The 23607-nt window shown below is 40.0% G+C and overlaps 1 protein-coding gene across 4 annotated transcripts in view; it reads right to left on the bottom strand.

Annotated features, from left to right (window-relative positions):
* The window catches only part of PARN (poly(A)-specific ribonuclease), a 183589-nt gene that overhangs the window by 149436 nt on the left and 10546 nt on the right, over positions 1–23607 (bottom strand). For all 4 annotated transcript variants that reach the window (XM_060172944.1, XM_016191044.2, XM_060172943.1 and 1 more), the window contains 8 exons: positions 19190–19355; positions 17985–18050; positions 16977–17015; positions 13166–13208; positions 9463–9543; positions 7131–7187; positions 6074–6151; positions 1363–1406 (listed from right to left, as the gene is read on the bottom strand). In XM_060172944.1, coding sequence (XP_060028927.1) covers positions 1363–1406; positions 6074–6151; positions 7131–7187; positions 9463–9543; positions 13166–13208; positions 16977–17015; positions 17985–18050; positions 19190–19355 — 574 coding nt within the window. The remainder of the gene's footprint in view (positions 1–1362; positions 1407–6073; positions 6152–7130; positions 7188–9462; positions 9544–13165; positions 13209–16976; positions 17016–17984; positions 18051–19189; positions 19356–23607) is intronic.

Raw genomic sequence — 23607 nt, 5'->3', positions numbered from 1 at the left:
CCGGTCCTTGTGCTTTGTGCCACCTGCACTTAACCTGCTGCGCTACAGCTCGACTCCCACCAGGGAAAATTCTAATACTGTGGTCTCCCATCTCTTCACAGGAGCAGTAATATCACATATGTGCAAAGCTTAGGCACCATTAAAAAAAAAAAAAATTAAGAGGGAGTCGGGCGGTAGCGCAGTGGGTTATGTGAACGTGGTTCAAAGCACAAAGACCAGCATAAGGATCCTGGTTCGAGGCCCCAGCTCCCCACCTGCAGGGGAGTCGCTTCACAGGTGGTGAAGCAGGTCTGCAGGTGTCTATCTTTCTCTCCTCCTCTGTCTTCCCCTCCTCTCTCCATTTCTCTCTGCCTATCTAACAATGACATCAATAACAACAACAACAATGACAAACAACAAGGGCAACAAAAGGGAAAATAAAGAAAATATATTTTTTTAAAAATTTAAGAAAAAAGAAAATGTGTGGTCCGGGAGGTGGTGCAGTGACAAAGCTCTGGACTCTCAAGTCCCAAGTTAGATCCCCGGCAGCACATGTGCCAGAGTGATGTCTGGTTCTTTCTCTCCTCTCCTATCTTTCTGATAAATAAATAAAATCTTTAAAAAAAAAAGAAGTAAAGGAAGGAAGGAAGGGAGGGAGGGAGGGAGGGAGGGAGGGAGAAAGGTAGGTCACCAGCAAACCATGGAAAGAAAAATTGTTAACCTACTTTCATTCTTGGTTCAAAAAAAAATTTTTTTTTTGCCTCCAGGGTTATTACAAGGGGTTGGTGCCAGCAGGAGGCCATTTTTTCCATTTTAGATGAAACAGAAATTGAAAGGGGAAAGGGAGTTAGAGAGGGAGAGAGAAAGACACCTGCAGATCTGTTTTACCACTTGTAAAGCGACCTCCCCCACCCCCCAAGTGAAGAGCCAGGGGCTCAAACAAGGATCTTAGCACAGGTCCTCGTGTTTTGTACTATGTGTGTTTAACCAGCCCCCAATTTTTATTTATTTTTTAAATGTTTTTATTTTCATAAGAGAAATACAGAGAGAGAGAGACACCAGAGGATTATTCAGCTTTAGCATATGATGGTGCAGGATATTGAGCCTGGGGCATTGGGGGGACTCAGACATGAAAGTTTGATGTGCTAACACTGCACAACACAAAGCCAATCACTAGTTATAACAGCAAGGCATCCCAAAATTGGAACTAAACAAGCCAGAGCTAAACAGTGCTCTCTCTAGTAAAAAAGAAAAATATTTCATGATTCACATAAGCTAAACTGTAATTGAAATGTAAAGTTTTAATAAATTATTATGTACCAATATGTATTTATGAGTTGTGACAAGTGTTTTATGAGAAACAAATCCTCAAAAACAGCTTACCTAGGGAAAACACATGTTGTCATTTCCTTAAACTCATTTAAGTCCTAAAAAATAAAGAAAAGACTTATTACAATTTTATTAATACATTCATAGTATTAGCAAGATCCAGAAATATTTCAAGTTTCATAGCTCTCTTCTCAAATTGTGATAATCGTACAGGCCTTTCAATTAAACCCATTCCTAGTTAATTATCTCTTATAAATAATCACCAGGAGGTGGCGCAGTGGATAAGGCAATGGACTCACAAGCATGAGGTCCTGAGTTCAATCCCTGGCAGCAAATGTACCAGAGTGATGTCTGGTTCTTTCTCTTACTCCTATCATTTCTCATGAATCAATCAATAAATTTTTTTTTAATCACAATTTCCACACTAACTGGCAATCTTACGACCTCATATGACTATATTATGATACAAAACCTCTGCACAGAGGCCCAGAAGGTGATACAAGATATAAAGTATTGGGCTCACAAATCTGGGATCCTAAGTTTGAGCCATATCATTACATGTACCTGGTTCTCTCTTTCCTCCTCCCCATTCTCTCAAATAAATAAATTTAAAAATTTTTAGATAATAAAATCTCTGCAAAAGCAAAGTTGAGCGCTTTGTGACTGAAATAGGAGAGGTGTAAGGTTTCTATTTTATATAGAAAATGATTAGCAGTAGTTACACAAATTCATCACAACAGTGAGACTAGCAGAGTTATTTAAATACAGTGGCTTATGCAGGAAATGGATAGACCATAAACTAGTTTATAGCTTTAATGAAACACCTTGGAAATGGTTAAAATTACATTAGAACACTGACTCTCCAATACACACATGACTTCTGCTTCAACTACTCAGAAAATTGCTAGTGTTACCTAATGGCAAATATCTATAGATAATTCAGACTGTATTTAATTAGTTTGAGATATTTACCAGCTTTTCAATGGGTAACATTTAAATCAATGCACAATACATGAACAAGTGGTTTCAATGATAAGTCAAACAAAAAAATGTAATAGTGACTGTATGCAATCTTTCAACACCATTTATGGAGCTTTACAAGCAAGAAAAATTGGAATGGTGGCTGCTTCTAAGGTCAGCACATAGCAGGCTTTTATACTAATACCTTCTTTAGGGCCATGATAAAGTACCAGGAAGTCTCCTCTTAAAGGTGGATCCAAAATATGATTGGGGGAAAGGGCAGGACAATAGGGCATGCTTGAGTTCACTGCTCCAGGAAGGTTTGATTGGGGGGACTGTTTTGTGTTTTCACTATTTTTATTTCAGATAGGTAGAGAAAAGAATAGAGAAACAGAGAGAGATAGAGAGACAGCTCAGCACCAGAGGTCCCCCTGGTGCAGTGGCACTCACATGTACCACATGGGTTCGAATCCACGCTATGCACATGGCAAGGCACATGCTCTACTCGGTATTTCTCAGACCCCCATATACAATTCTTGGTTGTACTTTAAATGCAAATTTTGAACTGGGGAGATAGCACAATGGTTCTGCAAAAGTCTTTCATGTCTGAGGCTCTAAGGTCATAGATTCAGTCCCCAGCACCATCATAAACCAGAGTTAAGCAGTGTGCTAGTATGTATCTATCTGCGTAAGTTTGAAATGAGGTTACAAAATGAATAAATAGGGTCATTTGTATAATAGTGATTATAAAGTAGTATAGACAGATGTCAAATTATGCTATAGGCCTAAAATTCACGTTATAAATCAATGCCTTTTTAATAAAAAGATGTATAAGAGAGACACAGAGAAGTTATTACTTTAGTTGACCAACAAGCAGAGCATTATTCAGCTCTGGCTTATGGTGGTACAGGGATTGAACCTGGGACTATGGAGACTCAGGCAGGAGAATCTGTTTGCACAACCATTATGCTATCTACCCCTCATCACTGCTCTTTAAGACAACTAAAATCACTCTTTGGGACTCAAAGACTTTAGATTTGTGAGGATAAACCTAAAAAACTAACAGATATCATAATAGTTATGCAAATAGACTCTCATGCCTTAGGCTCCAAAGTCCCAGGTTCAACCCCCTGCACCACTATAAGCCAGATATGAGCAGTGCTCTGTTTAAAAAAAAAAAAAAAGTTTGGGACAGGGTGGTAGCATACATGGATGAGCGTACTTGTTACAGTGCCAATTACCCAGGTTCAAGTGCCTGGTCCCCATCTGCAGGGAGGCAGCTTCGAGTGTGGTGAAGCAGTACTGCAGGTGTCTCTCTCTGTCTCTCATCCTCTCTATATTCCCCTTCCCTCTCAATTTCTGGCTATCTCCATCTAATAAATAAATAAAGATAATTTAAAAGAGGTGGGGGGGAGACAGAGCAGCAACAGTCTCTACATTGTTAAAATACAAAAGGGGGTCGGGCAGTAGTGCAGTGTTAAGGACCAGCGTAAGGATCTCAGTTCAAGCCCCCAACTCCCCACCTACAGAGGGGTCTCTTCACAAGTGGTGAAGCAGGTCTGCAGGTGTCTAACTTTCTCTCCCCCTCTGTCTTCCCTTCCTCTCTCTGTCCTATCTAACAATGATGACAGCAATAACAACAACAACAATAACCACAACAAGGGCAACAAAAGGGGGGGAAAAGCCTCCAGGAGCAGTGGATTCATGGTGCAGGCACCAAGCCCCAGCAATAACCATGGAGGCAAAAAAAAAAAAATACAAGGAGAGTCACTATATTCATGACTGGCTTACATCAAACATTTCCACAGTAAATACCAAGATGCTGATGGCATATAAGAAATGTGAAGTAACTGGGAGTCGGGTGGTAGTGCAGCGGGTTAAGGGCACGTGGCGCAAAGCACAAGGAGCGGCATGAGGATCCCGGTTCGAGCCCCAAGCTCCCCACCTGCAGGGGAGTCGCTTCACAGGCGGTGAAGCAGGTCTGCAGGTGTCTATCTTCCCCTGCTCTCTCCATTTCTCTGTCCTATCCAACAAAGACATCAACAATAACTACAACAATAAAAAAAGGCAACAAAAAGGAAATAAATAAATATTAAAAAAGAAAGAAAAAAAGAAATGATCTAATGATCTGCAGATGTTAAATGAGACAGATCACTAAAATAGGCATCTTCCAAATCAAAATTAATAAAAGATTGATCTGGTGGCAGCTTAAAGCAGGTTTGGAAAGCAGACCATCACCTATTTTTTTCTAAATATAGTTTGGAAAAAACTATATTTAAATATAGTTTTATATATTTATAATTTTATTTTTAATGTTTTATAATAATTTTATATATTTATAAATATATTTTTATAAATATACTTTGAACAAAACTAAACCCACTTGTATGGCAATCTTTTTTTTTTTTTTTGATAGGACAGAGAGAAATTGAGAAAGGAGGGAAGACAGAGAGGGAGAGAGAAAGACAGACACCTGCAGACCTACTTCACCACTTGTGAAATGTCCCCCCCACGCCCTCTGCAGGTAGGGAGCCCGGGGGTCCTTGTGCTTCAGACTATGTGTGCTTAACCCGGTGCACCACTGCCCGGACCCCTATTGTAATCTTCATCAGCATCATCTTCTGCTTTTTTCCTGCCTAGCCAAAGCACTGCTCAGCTCTGGCTTATGACGGTGTGAGACTGAGCCCAGGGCCTCAGAGCCGCAAGCATGAAAGTCTGTTGTGCAATCAATAGTACTTTACAAATTCCAGTGACAGCACTGAGAACTGTGACTGTACTTCCTGGCATGGCCAAAGCATTTTAAAATCTGGCCCTTCACAGAAAAAAGTCTGGTTTAAGGAAGGCTAAGGAGACAGAAAGTCCTGCCTGGAGTGTGCTAAACTCGAGAGTAATAAGGCTACTTACAGTCAACATGAAAAGAATCCAGATGTGAAAGTAGCAAGAAGTCAGGGCTTTATAAATAACAAGATCAAGAGTCAAAATGTTAAAAACGCACTGGTGATTGGTTATCACTTATAGATCTAGACCCTGGAATCAGGAGAGAGAACTGGTTTGGTAATAAAAAAGAAAAAGGTAGTGTAAATTATATACTTTGAGACAAAGAAACAACTATCTACCCTGAAGGTAGTAAAAACTTGTAAAATCAGAATGAACTATGTATGCAAACCTGAGGATAGATCATCACTGTAGATGACGGGGAAGTGGGTAGGGTCACTAAAAGACATACACAGAGAATAAAGGAGAGTGAGGAGAAAGCCCCAGGGGTGATGAGACAAGGCCATGATGTATGCAAACTCAAGAACCACAACTGTGGCCAAAGAACATTTGCCCAGCACTCATAAGCAAATTAGTAGCATGAGGACAAAACAATGTTTGGCCTTGCTAGTGATGGCAGACAAGCGAAGACACCTTAAAATGGATTGCATATGCCCATCTTTCAAAGTATACACAGCAGTCTCCCTCAATCCTACACTCTCTTCACGAATATGTTACATTCAAGGAAAGAGCACCCATACAGAGAACATTTTCTCAGCAATAAAGAATCATGGTTTTATTTTGTTTTGTCTTGTTTTGCCTCCAGGATTATCACTGGGACTCAGTACCTGCACTATGAATCCACTACTCCTGGAGGCCATTTTCTCCATTTTTTATTGGATAGGACAGAGAGAAATTGAGAGAGGAGGCAGAAATAGAGAGGGGGAGAGAAAGACACCTGCAGAACTGCTTCACCACTTATGAAGTGATCCCCCCTTGCAGGTAGGGAAAAATCATGGATTTTTCTTATACAGGTTGACAACTCACTTACCGTAGGCAGAGGGCAGTAGAACTGATGAATTGTGTGCATGACATCCAAAAGCATATTGTGTCCAATAACAAGTTTCCCCTAAAGAAAGTCAAGGTGGAGGTCGGGGCGGGGGTGGTAAGGGAAGGCCATTAAATACAAATTTATAATAAGATTCAAGACTGAAGTTTATAATTCAGATCCCATGAGGATTTCGTACTAAACTTTAAGTAAAAAAAACTGTGGGGGGGGGTTGTGGCTCAGTGGAAGAACACATGCATTTTGGTGTTAACTAGGCATTTCACTTTAAATATCATATTCAGAAACAAGAGCTAATGGGAGTCAGGCGGTGGTGCAACAGGTTAAGCACACCTGGCGCAAAGCGAAAGGACCGGCATAAGGATCCCAGTTCGAGGCCCTAGCTTCCCACCTGCAGCGGAGTCGCTTTACAAGCGGTGAAGCAGGTCTGCAGGTGTCTATCTTTCTCTCCCGCTCTGTCTTCCCCTCCTCTCTCCATTTCTCTCTGTCCTATCCAACAACAATGACATCAATAAACAAAACAATGTTAAACAACAAGGGCAGCAAAAGGGAAAATAAATATTAAACAAAAAGAAAGAAATAAAAGCTTAAAAAAGAAATGGGGGGACTGGGTGATGGTGCACCCAGCTTAAATACAAATATTACCATGTACAAGTTCCCAGGTTTGAAGCCCCACACCCCACTCCCCACCTGCAGGGGGGATGCTTCACAAGCAGTGAAGCAGGTCAGTAGGTGTCTATCTTTCGATCTCCCTTTCCCCTCTCAATTTCCCTCTGTCCTATCAAATAAAATAGAAAGGTGGGGAAAAAAAAAAAAAGGAAAAAAATGCCCACCAGGAACAGTGGAGTCGCAGTGCAGGCACAAGCCCCAGTGATAACCCTGGTGAGGGAAAAAAAAGAAAAAGAACTGAGTGGGAACACAGAACTTTGGCGGTGGGTGTGATGTGGAACTATATTCTGTGATCCTATAATCTTGTAACCCACTAGTCACAAAAAATAAAATAAATTTTAAAAATAGTAAAAAGAAAGGTATAGTCACTTACTGAATTAGCAATGGCATGAATAACTCTAGAGAATCCCACTGCATCATTCAGCTCCTCCTATTAGAAAAAAAGAGAGGAAACTATTCACACACAATTGTATAATGGTGATCATAATGTAGTACAGACAGATTTATATGAGCTAAAACATAACAACAACAACAAAACAAAAAAAAGGCATGGAAACTATATACAACCAGACAGCTTTATTTTTATGTTTTGTACTATCACAAAAACAAACAAAAAAATGCACTGAAAAGATCTATTTACATCTCATTTGTCCTGTTTTAGAAAACAGAATAAGCAAGTGGTAAATTATTCAGTAGTTATAAAAATAATCACATCTAGGGTTTACCCACATTTTTACATCATTTGTTGAAATTTCCAAGTCTGCCACGATGTCTTAGTGCAAATTTGAAGCCCAGGAGGTAATGGATAGAGTACTGGACTCAAGTCATGAGTTCTTGATTTCAGGCCCTGAAACCACATGTGCCAGAGAGAAGCCCTGGTTCTCTCCTCTCATTAATAAATAATAATAATAAAATTAATTTTAATGGAAACTTTTTAATGCTGCCACCTGCTGGTCAAACTAAATACTGCACTAAGTTTCAACGAAACCCATGCCACAGTAAGCAAATCAAACCTGCAAATCATTCCTAAATTTTAATGTCAAAATAGATATTTATACAGTTTTACACCACAGCAATCCAGCATTCATCCCACTCAGTTTCTTCTCTCTCATTTTCATCCCAACACTTTTCAAATAGGTTCAATTTCTCTCCAGTCTTGAATTCTTTAGCTATTTCCTTTCCATCAAACTGCCCCTTCTTATTCCCTCACAGCTAAATTATATAAACACTTCTCCACTTGGTAACTTTAACTCCCAGGTACTTAACTGCAGTCCTCTGTCTCACTTCACCCACACTGAAAGTGCTCAATTCTTTAAAAATGACCTCCAGTGAGTCAGGCAGTAGCGCAGCGGGTTAAGCGCACATGACACAAAGCGCAAGCACCGGCTTAAGGATCCCGGTCTGAGCCCCCAGCTCCCCACCTGTAGAGGAGTCGCTTCACAGGCAGTGAAGCAAGTCTGCAGGTGTCCATCTTTCTCTCCCCCTCTCTCCATTTCACTCTGTCCTATCCAACAACTACAGCAATAACAACAATGACAATAAACAACAAGGACAACAAATAAATAAATCTCCGAAGCTAACAAGTATTAGTAAAGATGTGGAGAAATTAGAATGTTTGTGTACCATATATGAAAATGTAAAGTTATATAGTCATTACAGAAAACAGTAGTGGCAGTTTCCAAAAAAAAAAAAAAAAAGCAAGGTAATTCTATAGCCTACTGGTTTCCCTGCTTCTAACCTTACTCTGATACAATCTCTACATAGCAACCAGTATAACAATCCAACAATGGAAATATGGCTATATCACCATAACCTGCCTAATCATGTCCTAAATTTTGTTTTGAAAAAAAAACCAGTGGGCAGGGGTAGATAGCATAATGGCTATGCAAAAGAGACTCTCATGCCTGAGGCTCCAAAGTCCCAGGTTCAACCTCCCACACCACCATAAGCCAGAGCTGAGCAGTGCTCTGGTAAAAACTAAAACTAAAAATTAAATTAAATAAACCAGACCCAGGAGAGAGTTCACCTATGTGTGAGGTTCTAGGTAGAATCCCAGCACCACACTACAGCACTGTGGCACCAGAGGCGCTCCATACATAGTGGAACAGTACTGTGGTATTTCTCCTCTATGTCCCTTCCCCTCTAAAATAATGAAACAATAACCTGGAAAAGTCACTCAGAAGTGGTATGATGCATGTGTGGGGAACTGGTGCCCCATAAAAAACAAAAGCAACTGTACCAAATTAGATTGACTATGATTATTTAATGAGCACTGGAGCTCAATGACACCAATCTGAGTGATAAGCAAGAAAACTTTGCTGAAGTATGCATTCTGTAAGTCAAGACTAGTCATCAAGAATGTCTAACTTCTGAGAAATAGCTAATACTCAGTCTAAACATTCCCTTATTCTTTCCTAGAAGTTTTCACTAATTTTTTTTTTCCTAGCAGACATAGAAATGTAGAGAGAGAGTAAAAGAGACCAACGGTGTTGTCCCACTGCGTGTGAAGCTTTCCCCTGGCAGGTGGGGATGGTGGGCTTAAACTTAGGTCATCGACATTTACACTTTAGCAGGTGCACGACTACCCAGTCCTTTAATTCTCTTACATCAGTAATCTACTTATCAAATTCAGCATATAACCTAGAAACTCATAGAAAGGAATAGATCAATGCCTGTGTTGCTACTTCTTACCAAAAGAAAATTACCTGTGCTTTAGCATGCTTCTGTTGCTCTCGTCTTTTGCGTTCTTCTTCATCTACTTTACTGATTACTAAATATCGTTCTTTCTAAAAGACAAAGCAGATGTACAGTTTCTAGACACGATTTGACTTCCAAATTTCAGATTCAACTACTCTTAGAAGCTGTCATTTTTACTACTCTCAGGTCTTTATGGGCTAAACACATTCTAAGTAATTTGAAATGCAACCAAAGTTACTATGAAATGTCCAAGAATAGAGTGCATCATGGGACTGCGAAGAAACTGGCTCAACAGTACAACATAAGACTTACATGCATGAGGCCAAGTTTGATCTATGACACCACATGAGACTATCAAAACTAAAATAAGTTGGACTCACAGATGGTGAAGTGGTGCTGTGCCCTTATTCTCTTCCTTTCTCGCTTTTTCTTTATATATATATATATATATATATATATATATATATGTATATGTATATGTATATGTATATGTATATGTATATATTTATTTATTTATTCCCTTTTGTTGCCCTTGTTTTTTTATTGTTGTTACTGATGTTGTTGTTGTTGGATAGGATAGAGAGAAATGGAGAGAGGAGGGGAAGACAGAGAGTGGGAGGGAAAGATAGACACCTGCAGACCTGCTTCACTGCCTGTGAAGCGACTCCCCTGCAGGTTGGAGAGCTAGGGGCTCGAACCGAGATCCTTACACTGGTCCTTCGTGCCATGTGCGCTTAACTGGCTGTGCTACTACCCAACTCCCCTCTCTCGCTTTTTCATACAAACATGAAATTATTAAATTGGGCCAGGGAGGTGGTTCAGTGGCAGTGTGTTACATTTTGCATGCATGCGGTCATGGGCTCAATTCCCAGCACTGCATACTTAAAAAAAAAGTTGATACAGCAGGAAGTGATGCAGTAGATAAAGTGTTAGACCCTTAAGCATGAGGTCCTGAGCTCAAACCCTGGCAACACATATGCCTCTCTCTCACTAATAAATATCTTTTTAAAGGAAGAGGGGAGGTTGGGTGGTAGTGCTCCAGTAGAATGCACACTTTATCATGCACACGAACCCAGGTACAAGCCTCCAGTCCCCACCTACAGTAGGGAAGTCTCAAAAGCAGTAGAGCAGTGCTACTAGTGTCTTTTTCCGCCCCTTCCACATCCACCACTGATTTCTGTCTCTATAGAAAGAAAAAAAGAGGGAGTCGGGCAGTAGCACAGCGGGTTAAGCACATGTGGCACAAAGCGCAAGGACCGGCATAAGGATCCCAGTTCGAGCCCCCGGTTCCTCACCTGCAGGGGAGTCACTTCACAGGCGGTGAAGCAGGTCTGCAGGTGTCTGTCTATCTCTGCCCCCAACCTCCCACCCCCCCCCCGTCTTCCCCTCCTCTCTCCATTTCTCTCTGTCCTATCAAACAACAACAACATCAATAATCACTACAACAATAAAATAACGGGCAACAAAAGGGAATAAATATTTTTTAAAAAGAAACGAAAACACAAGTAGAACCTGAAATGTAATTGGCATATCTCACCAAAGTAAAAGACTCTGGGGTGGGTGGGTGAGGAGAATACAGGTCTATGAAGGATGATAAATGACATAGTGGGGGTTGTATTATTAAATGGGAAACTGGGGAATGTTATGCACGTACAAACTATTGTATTTACTGTTGAATGTAAAACATTAATTCCCCAATAAAGAAATAAATTTTAAAATATATATATTTAAAAAAAAAAAAGAAAAAGAAAAAGCCACCAATAATGGTGAAGTTATTGTCTAGGCACCTAACCCCAGTAAAGACTCTAGGTGTAATCATTATGCTGTCTCCCCAGCCTACTCTGGCTTATAGTGATGAAAGTCTTCTGCATAATCACTATGCCATTTCCCCTGTCACAGAGTAAAACACTCTCCATGACAATTACTAAGAAGTTGCACTGAATCAATTTCTAAATAATTGGTTTTAGATAAAATTTCTATATAATATTTCACTAAGGTAAGAAAAAAATTCCTGGGAGTTGGGAAGTAGCGCAGTGGGTAAAGCACAGGTGGCGCAAAGCACAAGGACTGGAGTAAGGATCCCGGTTCCAGGCCCCGGCTCCCCACCTGAAAGGGAGTTTCTTTACAACTGGTGAAGCAGGTCTGAAAGTGTCTATCTTTCTCTCCCCCCTCTGTTTTCCCCTCCTCTCTCCATTTCTCTCTGTCCTATCCAACAACGACAACATCAATAACAACAATAATAACCACAATAATAAAACAAGGGCAACAAAAACAGAATAAATATTAGAAAAATAATAATAATAAAGAAAAAATTTCCTGTAGTCTAAGAGGTGGCGCAGTGGATAAGGCTTTGGACTCTCATGCATGAGGTCCCAAGTTCAATCTCCAGCAGCATATGTACCAGAGTGATGTCTGGTTCTTTCTCTCTCTCCTATCATTTCTCATGAATAAATAAGTAAAATATTTTTTAAAAAGAAAAAGAAAAAAATTCCTATGGGTGTGGTAAAATCTTGTGATATACTATTCTTCTAGCGTTTGCCCTTCTTGCGTAGCCAGTCAACAGCGTCAGGTTGAGCCTGATGTAAAGTTTCGAGACCTCCTTTGAATCTGGAGAGGTGGCATATACTAGTAATAAGAAATAAAATAAGAAATAAGAAATAAGGTGATATACTATTAATAAGAAATAAAAATGTGGGCGGGGTAGATAGCATAGTGGTTATGCAAAGAGACTGTCATGCCTGAGGCTCCAAAGTCCCAGGTTCAATCCCCCACACCACCATAAGCCAGAGCTGAGCAGTGCTCTGGTGTTAAAAAAATATATAATAGGGAGTTGGGCGGTAGCACAGCCGGTTAAGCGCAGGTGGCGCAAAGCGCAAGGACCGGCGTAAGGATCCCAGTTCAAGCCCCCAGCTCCCCACCTGCAGGGGAGTCACTTCACAAGCGGTAAAGCAGGTCTGCAGGTGTCTATCTTTCTCTCCCCCAGTCTTCCCCCCCCCTCCATTTCTCTCTGTCCTATCCAACAACCACAACATCAATAACAACAACAACTACAACAATAAAACAACAAGGGCAACAAGAGGGAATAAATAAAAAATTTTTAAAAAATAAAATAAAAATAAATAAAAATGTTTAAGAAAAAGAAAAGAAACTGTTGGGAGTCCCGCAGTATTGCAGCAGGTTAAGTGCACCTGGCGCGAAGTGCAAAGACCAGCATAAGGATCCCTGTTCAAGTCCCCAGCAGGGGGTCCCTTCACAGGGAGTGAAGCAGGTCTGCTACTCTTCCCCTCCTCTCTCCATTTCTCTCTGTCCTATCCAACAATGACGACATCAACAACAATAGCTTCAACAACAATAAAAACGACAAGGGCAACAAAAAGGAAATAAATATTTTTTTAAAAAATTTAAACCTGTAGTACAAGGATATAATTATCAGAATCATCCCCTCAATCATCTGAGGCTTAAAGTGTAAAACGAGGGCTAGAGAGATAACATAGTGGTTATACAAAAAGACTTTGATGCCCAAAGGTAGAAAGCCCAGGTTCTATCCACAGCACCACCAAAAGCCAGAGGTGGTGTGTGGGGAGAGTTTCCCAAGGTCACCTATTGTAGTAAACAGAGCTAAGGAGTAAGTTCTCTTTTTACAAGACATAAATTCTGATTTTCAACATACTGATGTGTCTGTGTTGTGTGTTAGCTGTGGATAATTGTTACCTTTTCAGTTTCTAAAGTCTCAACATGAATGCCTTTGGGATACCTAAAAAAAAAAAAAAGAAAAGAAAAAAAGAAAAGAAAGAAAATATAATTATCAGTAGATGGCACAATGACACCTAAAATCTTGAGTATTTTAAAAGTACTGGCATAGCTATAAAGCTATCAAATGTTTTATTAAATATGAAGCTTCACTATAATGACCACTTTTCAGTAAATCTGTCCCATGCTATTTTAGCTACTAAATGTTTTTGTTTTGTTTGTTTTCTTGTTTTTGCCTCTAGGGTTATCGCTGGGGCTCAGTGCCTGCACTATGAATCCACTGCTCCTGGAGGCTATTTTTTTCCTTTTGTTGCCCTTGTTGTTTATCACTGTTATTATTACTGTCATTATTGTTGGATAAGACAAAGAAAACATGAGAGGAGGGGGGGAGAGAAGGACAGACACCTATAGACCTGCTTCACTACCTGTGAAGCAACCCCCCTGCAGGTGGGGAACCAGGACTCAAACCAGGATCTTCATGCCTCAGTCCTTGCGCTTCGTACCTGTGCACTTAACCCACTGTACTACTGCCCAGCCCCCTACTAAATGTTTTATCATTGCTATAAAACACAGGAACATATTTGATTTCTAATTAATATTTTAAGACTTAATCCATTTTCTGAAAAGTCTTGCATCATATAATACAATTGACTCATTACGACACACTACCTTGCTTCTGAATATAATAATATCTATTTACTGAGAATGTGAAAATATTTACAGAAGAGGTTTGAGATAAGTAACTCTGTATAGGCTGATATGGTAATTTGCATTAGCCGAGAATGAGATGGCTCAAGAACATCCCTGTATCAACAATGGCTCTTTATTTGTCTTACTCAAAAAGAATTCATAGTATACTTTATTTTTTGCCTCCAGGGTTATTGCTGGGGCTCAGTGCCTGCACTCAAATCCACTGCTCCTGGAGGCCATTTTTCCTTTTGTTGCCCTTGTTGTTTAATGTTGTTATTATTGTTGTTGTTGTTGTTGGACAGGACAGAGAGAAATCAAGAGAGGAAGGGAAGACAGAGAGGAGAGAGAGACACCTGCAGACCTGTTTGACCCGTTTGTGAAGTTATCCCCCTGCAAGTAGGGAGCCGGGGGCTCAAACCAGGATCCTGTGCCGGTCCTTGCACTTTGCACCATGTGCACTTAACCCACTGCACTACCAATGGAAACGTTACTAGAAAAAAAAAATTATACACAGAGGGTCGGGTGGTAGTGCAGCAGGTTAAGCACGCATTGCACAAGGACCAGGAGAAGGATTCTGGTTGAGCCCCCAGCTCCCCACCTACAGGGGAATCACCACATAAGCGGTGAGGCAGGTCTGCAGGTGTCTAGCTTTCTCTCCCGTCTTCCCCTCCTCTCTGTTTCTCTCTATCCTATCCAACAACAACATCAATGGCAACAATAACAATAACAGCAACAATAAGAACAACAAGGGCAACAAAATGGGAAAAAGTGGTCTCCAGGAGCAGTGGATTCATAGTGTAGGCACTAAGCCCAGCAGTAACTCTGGAGGCAAAAAAAATTTTTTTAATTAAAAAATAAAAACATACACAAAATTTGTTTATTCAGGGATATACAGACTTCTTGAAACCCATTCATAATCCACCTCAAATTAAGAACTCCTGCTTTAGGGCAGGAGAGATAGCATAATGACTGTGCAAAATGATTTTCATGCCTGAGTTCTCTCTGTAGCTCTCATTAAAATAAAAACAAAAGTTTTTTTGTTTTCTTTTTTTAATATTTATTTATTCCATTTTGTTGTCCTTGTTTTATTGCTATAGTTATTATTGTTATTGATGTCATCATTGTTAGATAGGAGAGACAAATGGAGAGAAGAGGGGAAGACAGAGAGGGGGAGGGAAAGATAGACACCTGCAGACGTGTTGCTTCACCACTTGTGAAGCAACTCCCCTGCAGGTGGGGAGCCAGGGGCTTGAACCGGGATCCTTACACCAGTCCCTGCACTTTGTGCCACCTGCGCTTAACTGCACTACCTCTCGATTCCCAAAAATTTGTTTGTTTAAGTATCTTAAAAGAGAGAGAAAATCACTTTAGAAAAAGCATTCATCTGAGTAACTGGCTCTAAAGCAAAATCCATTTTTAATGAGAATTTTTCTTTCTTTTATTTGAAAGGACAGAGAGAAATTGAGAGGAAGGGGAAGCAAAAAAGAGAAACACCTGCAGCACTTCTTCAACCTTCATGAAGCTTCCCTATTGCAGATGGGCATTGGGGACTTGAACCCGGGTCCCTCCATATAGTAATGTGCATTAAAAGTGAAATTTTTATCATGTCTTCTAATCTTATATCTTTTAAGAACAATACAGAGGCTTGGCAGTGGTGCATCCAGTTAAGCACAAACATTACCTTATGCAAGGATCTGGGTTCGAGCCACCACTCCCCATCTACAGGGGAAAGCTTTACAAGCAGTGAGGAGAAGTAAGTCTATAAGTGTCTCTCTTCTCTCTCCCTCTTTGTTTTTGGTTTTGGTTTTTTGTTTTGTTTTGTTTTTCCTGTCTCCAGGGTTTTCGCTGGGGCTTAGTGCCAGCACTACGAATCCAGTGCTACTGGTGGCCATTTTTTCCATTTTATTAGAGACTTCCTCTCTATCTCCCCCTCTTCTCTCAATTTCTCCCTGTTCTATTAAATAAAAAAAAATAGAAAAAAGATGTGGTCCGGGAGGTGGCGCAGTGGATAAGGCACTGGACTCTCAAGCATGAGGTCCTGAGTTCAATCCCTGGCAACACATGTACCAGAGTGATGTCTGGTTCCTTCTCTCTCTCCTATCATTTCTCATGAATAAATAAAATAAAATCTTTTTTAAAAAAATAGAAAAGAAAAAAACAATATACTACATATTCAAAGCTTAATGAGTGGTGGGGGTACACCCAGTTGTGTGCACACATTATAAAAACCTTTTTTAATGTTTTTTTTTTTTATTGGATAGAGACAGAGAGAAATTGAGAGGGATGGGGTAGAGAGAAAAGAGACAGTAAGACACCTGCAGCCCTGGTTCATCACTTGTAACGCTGTCCCTCTGCAGGTGGGGACTAGAGGCCTGAATCTGGGTCCTTTTGCACAATAATGTGTGTGCTTAACCAGGTGCACCACCACCTGGCCCCACATTATCAAAACTTAATGAGTAAGTAAAGTCAAGTAATAAAAGAAATAACAGAAGGTGTTTTTTTTTTTTTAATTTTATTATTGGATAGAGACAGAGAAATCGAGAAGGGGGGAGATAGAGAGGGAGAGAAATAAAGAGATACCTGCAGCTCTGCTTTACCACTTGTGAAGATTTCCCCCTACAGGTGGGGGGGACCAGGGGCTTGAACCTAGGTCCTTGCATACTACAGTGTGTGTGCTTAACCAAGTGTGCCACCACCTGGCCCCTAGCAGAAGGTTTTAAAGCATCTACTGGGCAGGGGTAGATAGCATAATGGTTATGCAAAGAGACTCTCAGGCCTGAGGCTCCAAAGTCCCAGGTTCAATCCCCTGCACCATCATAAACTAGAGCTGAGCAGTGTTCTGGTAAAAAAAAAAAAAAGCATCTACTTAGAATAGCAAAAAAAAATATATATATATATAGTGAATATTCAAGTTAAAGTAGGGGAAAATGACAACAAAATTAAGCCCTGCAGAAGAATTTGGCATAGACATAAAACAAAGAACTGTAAAACTTTTAAAAAGAATATGAGAGCAAAGAGTTTATATTCAGTTTATAAATCCTGGGTGCCTCCCATAGCTCTCACATTTTAAAAAAACACTTACTTCCAGTTCAAAGTCTGATAAATAAGCTTTCTCTGGAACCTATAGAAATAAAAGAAGTATTAATTTTGACTCATTAAAATAAAACCCTAACTGAGAAAGCTCTAATTTGGAAAGACATTTTTAAAGGAGGTTTAACTGGAACTGCCAGGTAACATGCAAACAAAAATAGCTAGACAGTTGAGCCAGGAGAACCTTAATACTTGCCTTCATCAAAATCTCCTTGAATATTTTTATATGGCTTTTATAGAAGTACTTGTCTAACCACAGTATTACTTTCTATAGTTATATAAAAGTTTAAAGTAGACAATGCATTAGAATACTTTAGTGAAACAAGTCACAATTAAAAAGAAAAAACGGGGGTACATAACATAATGGTTATGCAAACAGACTTTCATGCCTGAGATTCCAAAGTCCCAGGTTCAATCCCCCGCACCACCATAAGCCAGAGCTGAACAGTGCTCTGGTTAAAAAAAAAATTTAAAAAGAAAAAATAGGTATTTAAGTTGCTGACTCTTTGAAACACTGATTTTTGCTGCAGAAATATATTAAAAGAATAGAAGTACCCTGACAGTGTACTTTTCACATCCAAAGCCTTCCTGTATTAACTAGGCTTCAAGGCTAAAATTACTCCGCTCTTAAGCATATGTGGAGTTAAAATTGCAAAACAGTGGTCTGGGAGGTGACACAGTGGATAAAGCATTCAATTCTCAACCATGAGGTCTTGAGTTCAATATCCGGCAGGACATGTGCCAGAGTGGTGTCTGGTTCTTTCTCTCTCTGCCTATCTTTCTCATGAATAAATAAACTCTTAAAAAAAAAATTGCAAAACAATTTTTTCCCTTCCAAGATATGACAACGTAATCATTCAACTTCTTAAAATGACCAGCATAGTACTGTGTTAATAGTAAAGTTAGTGCTCAAACCTTGGAAACATACATATAATAAAAAAAATACTTAAGAAGGTGTTTGAAAAAAAAAGAGTATGTAAAATTGTTCAGGGTGACTAACCCAGTACATGGTTCTAAATCCAAATTCTTGTTTTCTTCACTTTGTAATAAATCTTCTATTTTCTCTCTGAGGAATTAGAATAAAGACAAGATCATCAATAACTCTTAAGGAAAAGTCATCAAACTCAAAAGTAATCTACACATAAGAACAGCCAGGACTGTATAATTTTACCAAGACAAGTTTTATCTTCTTAGTCAAAATGGCCTAATGAAAACTACTTTATTTTAACCTATCTCCCCCCTCCCAGCATGAAGGAATGATCTCAGGGTTATACATATGCATGGTACCATAGCTGAGCATCGTTTCCAGCCAAAAATAATTTTAGGAGAAGTGAAAGACAGAGGAAGTAGAGAGGCCAATACCATAGAACCAGCTTCCCCTGGTGCCATCCATAATGCACATATGTGATGATGGGGCTTAAACCCAGGGCTTCATAAATAGTAAGAGACACAGACTCTAGGCTAGCAAGACAGTTCACCTGACATGGTAGCTGTTTCATTATGAGAGAGCCTGATTCAAATTCCCAGTACACTACAAAGGAGTATTATGGAGCACAGTGCTGAAATGCACCCCGCCAACCCCCCACCCCCATCTCACCTACTTAGAAAAATCAAAAACCAGAGTGGCAAAGCCCTGAGAAAGATCAGAAGTAAATAAACAAACATGCACACATGGGCTATCTCCTGGTCCCTATTTTGGCACAGTTTGTTGTTGTTTTTGTTGCTAATTAATGACAACGTCTCAGGAATTTATAATACAAGTGATTTATTTATTTATTTATTTATTTATTTATTTATACTTTACTAGTAAAGCAGTTATACTAATGATTAAGCAAACCATTCACTCCTACAATGGTATAATGGCTTGTCAGAAACACCACTGTAAAAAATAAAACATACAAATATGTTACAAATATCTGGATGAGCCTGTTTAAGTCCTCTCCCTTCAGGGAAGCTGCAGAGGCTCTCAGGTTCATACAAAGTGTTACCCACTTGCTGAGGTCATCTCTTTCCCAATGACATGTCTAGCCCCATACACAGAAATCTACTTTCAATTTTCTACTGCTATACACATAGACAGTCCAAGCTGAATTCTGCCACTCACACTTTTGTGTGACCTGTGTGTGAAGCAAAAGCTTGAGAGATAAATTCAATACCAGACCTGGCATTACTCAATGCACATCTGGTTTCAGTACAGGAACTTACACCACTTGGTCAATAAACTTCTTCTGATCTCCAGGAATGGTCACAGGACATTTTGAAGTGTTGGGAGAAACATATGAGAGAGATCCTGAACCATTGGATTGTAAACGTTTTTCATCATATTGCTCTCTTAGCTGTCTTTCTTCTTCCTGATTTAAATATGGAATTCCTAAAGATAATGTCAAAAAGAATGTATTAGCACAAGTAACTGTGTAGCAAAACTTTTTTAACAAAACAATGACCTTAAAATATTCAAGACATGTGGTCCAGGAGGTGTCACAATGCATAAGGCATTGGATTCTCAACCATGAGGTCCCAAGTCCGATCCCTGGCAGCACATGTACCAGAGTGATGGCTGGTTTTTTCTCTCCTCCTATCTTTATCATGAATAAATAAATAAATAAGTTCTGAAAAAAAATTTTTTTTAATATTCAGGACTTGCCATAACGAACTGTATCTCAAAAAACCAACAGAGAAAGCAAATGACTTGAAACTGTGTCTGTCATTCATTTGCTTCATCCATTTTTATTTCAACAACACGTATTTGGCACTTAGACCATCTAGTCACCAACACACCAAACACTATGGATCTAGCAGTGAACAAAGTGATGCATCCTACTCTGTAACAAAGGGAAGGAATTCAGACAGGATGGGCATAGATCACTGTGAGGGAAGACCCAAAAGACGAGAATGATTCAGACATGCAAAAATCTAGAGGAACAGTATTTCAGGAAGGAGGATGTGTATGCCTACAGAATAGAAATGGCTTGGATTGTTCAAAAACAGCAAAGAAGCAGGTGTAGTCAGAAATGATGTTAGGCTGGCAAGAGGATGAATCATCTATATAACAGGACGTCACTGTATTCAGAAAGCAATAGGGTATCACTAGATTTTAAGCAAAAGAATTACATCATTTGCTTCCTGTTGTTTTAAAGATTTAACTAATGGGGAGTCAGGCGATAGCACAGCAGGTTAACCACATGTGGCACAAAGCACAAGGACTGGAATGAGGATCCCGGTTCAAGCCCCCGGCTCCCCACCTGCAGGGGAGTCGCTTCACAGGCAGTGAAGCAGGTCTGCAGGTGTCTATCTTTCTCACCCTCTCTCTGTCTTCCCCTCCTCTCTCCATTTCTCTGTCATATCCAACAACAACTACATCAATAACAACAATAATAACTATAGCAATAAAACAACAAGGGTAACAAAAGGGAATAAGCAAATATTAAAAAAAAAATTTTAACTAATGAAAAAGAGAAAGATCAAGACCAGAGAACTGTTCTGGCCATAAATGGTACCAAGGACCTAACCTGGAGCCTCAGGCTTGCAAAGCAAGAATTCTATTGCTGCTTTATTTCCCTGGCCACCTGTCACATTCCTGCTAAAAATAAATGTGTGCCTGGCGAAGCAACACAACTGGCAGAGCACTGGACTTGTGTGCCTCAGGTTCCTAGTTCAATCTCCAGCAGCACATGCATCTGAGTGGTACTCTGATTTGTCTCTCACCCTCTTTCTGTCTCACTTGTAATGCTTTCATAGGTAACACAAATAAATAATAAGCTTTAAAAATAAATGGATACATTTGGATGTGCTTGAGAAAGCATTAAATAAGTTCAAATTAGAGCCATGGAGATATAACAGTGGAGGGGCCAGGTGGTGACACACCTGGTTAAACACTGACATTACAGTGCATAAGGACCCAGGTTCGAGCCCCACCTGCAGGGGGAAAATTTCACAAGTGGTAAAGCAGAGCTGCAGGTATCTATCTACCCCTCCCCTTTCAATTGCTCTGTCTCTATCCAATAATAAATGAAATATATACATATATATATATAGAGAGAGAGAGACAGAGACAGAGAGATCCCAGTAGAGAAGCACAGGACTTGCATACATGAGCTCCAGGTTCAATCCCCAGCACCACAGAAACTCCAGTTGAACAGCACTCAGGTTTTTGTCATAATAAATAAACACGACAGGCTGTTTCCTAGAAATCTGACCATGAACTTAAAGTGACAAAATAGCTCTGGTGGGGAGTTGGGTGGTAGCACAGCAGGTTAAGCGCAGATGGCGCAAAGCACAAGGATCTGTGCAAGGATCCCAGTTCAAACCCCCAGCTCCCCACCTGTAGGGGAGTCACTTCACAAGTGAAGCAGGTCTGCAGGTGTTTATCTTTCTCTCCCCCTCTATTTTTCCCTCCTCTCTCCATTTCTCTCTGTCCTATCCAACAACAAAAACAACAATAATGACTACAACAATAAAACAACAAGGGCAACAAAAGGGAATAAATAAATAAATACTTAAAAAATAGCTTTGGTGAATCATGGCTTTTCAAACAATATTAAGATGCTCAGAAACAAAAGATAGTGAATCCACCAAAGAGAAGACATCGGTAAGGAAGGGCAAGGGAGAGAGACAGTGATGCAAGAGAAGAAAGGATACTGATGAACCATGTGGATAAGGAGTAAAGAGGACAGGAGCAAGTAAGATAACTGACACAGAAAAAGGACTGGAGATTTTTTTTTTTTATTTTCCCTTTTTGTTGCCCTTGTTGTTTTTCATTGTTGTTGTAGTTATTATTGTTATTGATGATGATGTCGTCGTTACTGGATAGGACAGAGAGAAATGGAGAGAGGAGGGGAAGACAGAGAGGGGGAGAGAAAGATAGACACCTGCAGACCTGCTTCACCGCCTATGAAGTGACTCCTCTGCAGGTGGGGAGCCGGGGGCTCAAACATGGATCCTTATACCGGTCCTTGTGCTTTGCGCCATGTGCACTTAACCCGCTGTGCTACCACCAGACTCCCAGATTTTTTTTTTAATTGGGGAATTAATAGTTTACAGCCAACAGTAAAGTACAAGTTTGTACATGTATAACATTTCCCAATTTTCCACATAACAATTCAACCCCCCCTAGGTCCTCCTCTGCCATCATGTTCCAAGACCTGAGCCCTCCCCCCACCCAATCTTTGACTTTGGTCCACTAGGACAAGAGACTGATGTACTGCTAACAGGAGTAAGTAACTAAGCTGGACAAGAGTTCATGATCTCAAAGTGAAATGTGAAACTGGGTGTGATGATGTGTACTAAAGGAAGCTTCCGTGTTGTGCCTCTCTTCTTTCTCTATCTCTATCAAAACAGGACAAAAAAGAAAATGGTGGGAGTGAAAAGAAAGACACAAAGCTAAAGCTGTTGTGGTCAATGCCATGTCCATGAGATCAGCAGAAAAGAGGGATGGGAGAGCTGGAGGATACTGCCTCAAAAAGAACCACAGCTCCTGCAGAAAAGGAAATCCAAGTTGTCTCAAAGAAGCAAACTGGCGGGAGTCGGGCGGCAGTGCAGCGGGTTAAGAACACATGGCGCAAAGCGCAATGGCCAGTATAAGGATCCCGGTTCAAGCCCCCGGCTCCCCACCTGCAGGAGGTCGCTTCGAAAGCAGCGAAGCCGGTCTGCAGGTGTCTGTCTTTCTCTCCTCCTCTCTGTCTTCCCCTCCTCTCTCCACTTCTCTCTGTCCTATCCAACAATGACAGCAATAACAACAACAATGATAAACAACAAAGGCAACAAAAGGGAAATAAATAAATACATATTTTTAAAAATTTTTAAAAAAAGAAAGTGTTCTGGTGAGGGCAGGGGAGATAGCATAATGGTTGTGCTAAGAGACTCTCATGACTGAAGCTCCAAAGTCACAAATTCTATCCCTCACACCATCAGCCAGAGCTGAATAGTAGTCTGGGAAAAAAAAAGGAAAAGTACAATAAAAAGATTTGTAGGAGCCAGGTGGCAGCCCACCTGGTTCAGTGTACATAATACCATGCAGAAGAATCCTGCTCCCCCATCTGCAGGGGAAATGCTTCATAAGCAGCAAAGCACGTCTGCACGTGTCTTTGTCTCTCCCTCTCTTACTCTCCCTCCCCTCTCAATTTCCCTCTATCTCTCTATCCTATCAAATAAAGTAGAAAAAATGTTATGCATGTACAAACTATTGTATTTACTGTTGAATGTCAAACATTAATTCCCCAATAAAGAAATTTTTTAAAAATTATTTATTTTAATGAGAGAATGTGTGTGTGTGTGTATATATATATATATATATATATATATATATATATATATATAGAGAGAGAGAGAGAGAGAGAGAGAGAGAGAGAGAGAGAGAAAGGGAAAGATGGGGGGGAATGCATGCAGAGAGAGACCAGAGCACTGCTTAGCTCTGGCTGATCGTGGTGCTAGGGACTAAACCTGGGACCTTAGAGCCTCAAGCATGAGAATCTTTTGCAGTATTGTCTCCCCAGCCCTGTAAATCTTTTTTTAAAAACACTATTTTCTAAAGATTTTCTTTTATACTTTATTTATTTATTTTCCCTTTTTTTACCCTTGTTTTTTTTTATTTTTTTATTGTTGTTGTCATTGTTGGATAGGACAGA

This window comes from Erinaceus europaeus, chromosome 15, assembly GCF_950295315.1.
Source record: "Erinaceus europaeus chromosome 15, mEriEur2.1, whole genome shotgun sequence".
Taxonomy (NCBI): Eukaryota; Metazoa; Chordata; class Mammalia; order Eulipotyphla; family Erinaceidae; genus Erinaceus; species Erinaceus europaeus.
This window is presented reverse-complemented; position numbering and strand designations above follow the sequence as displayed.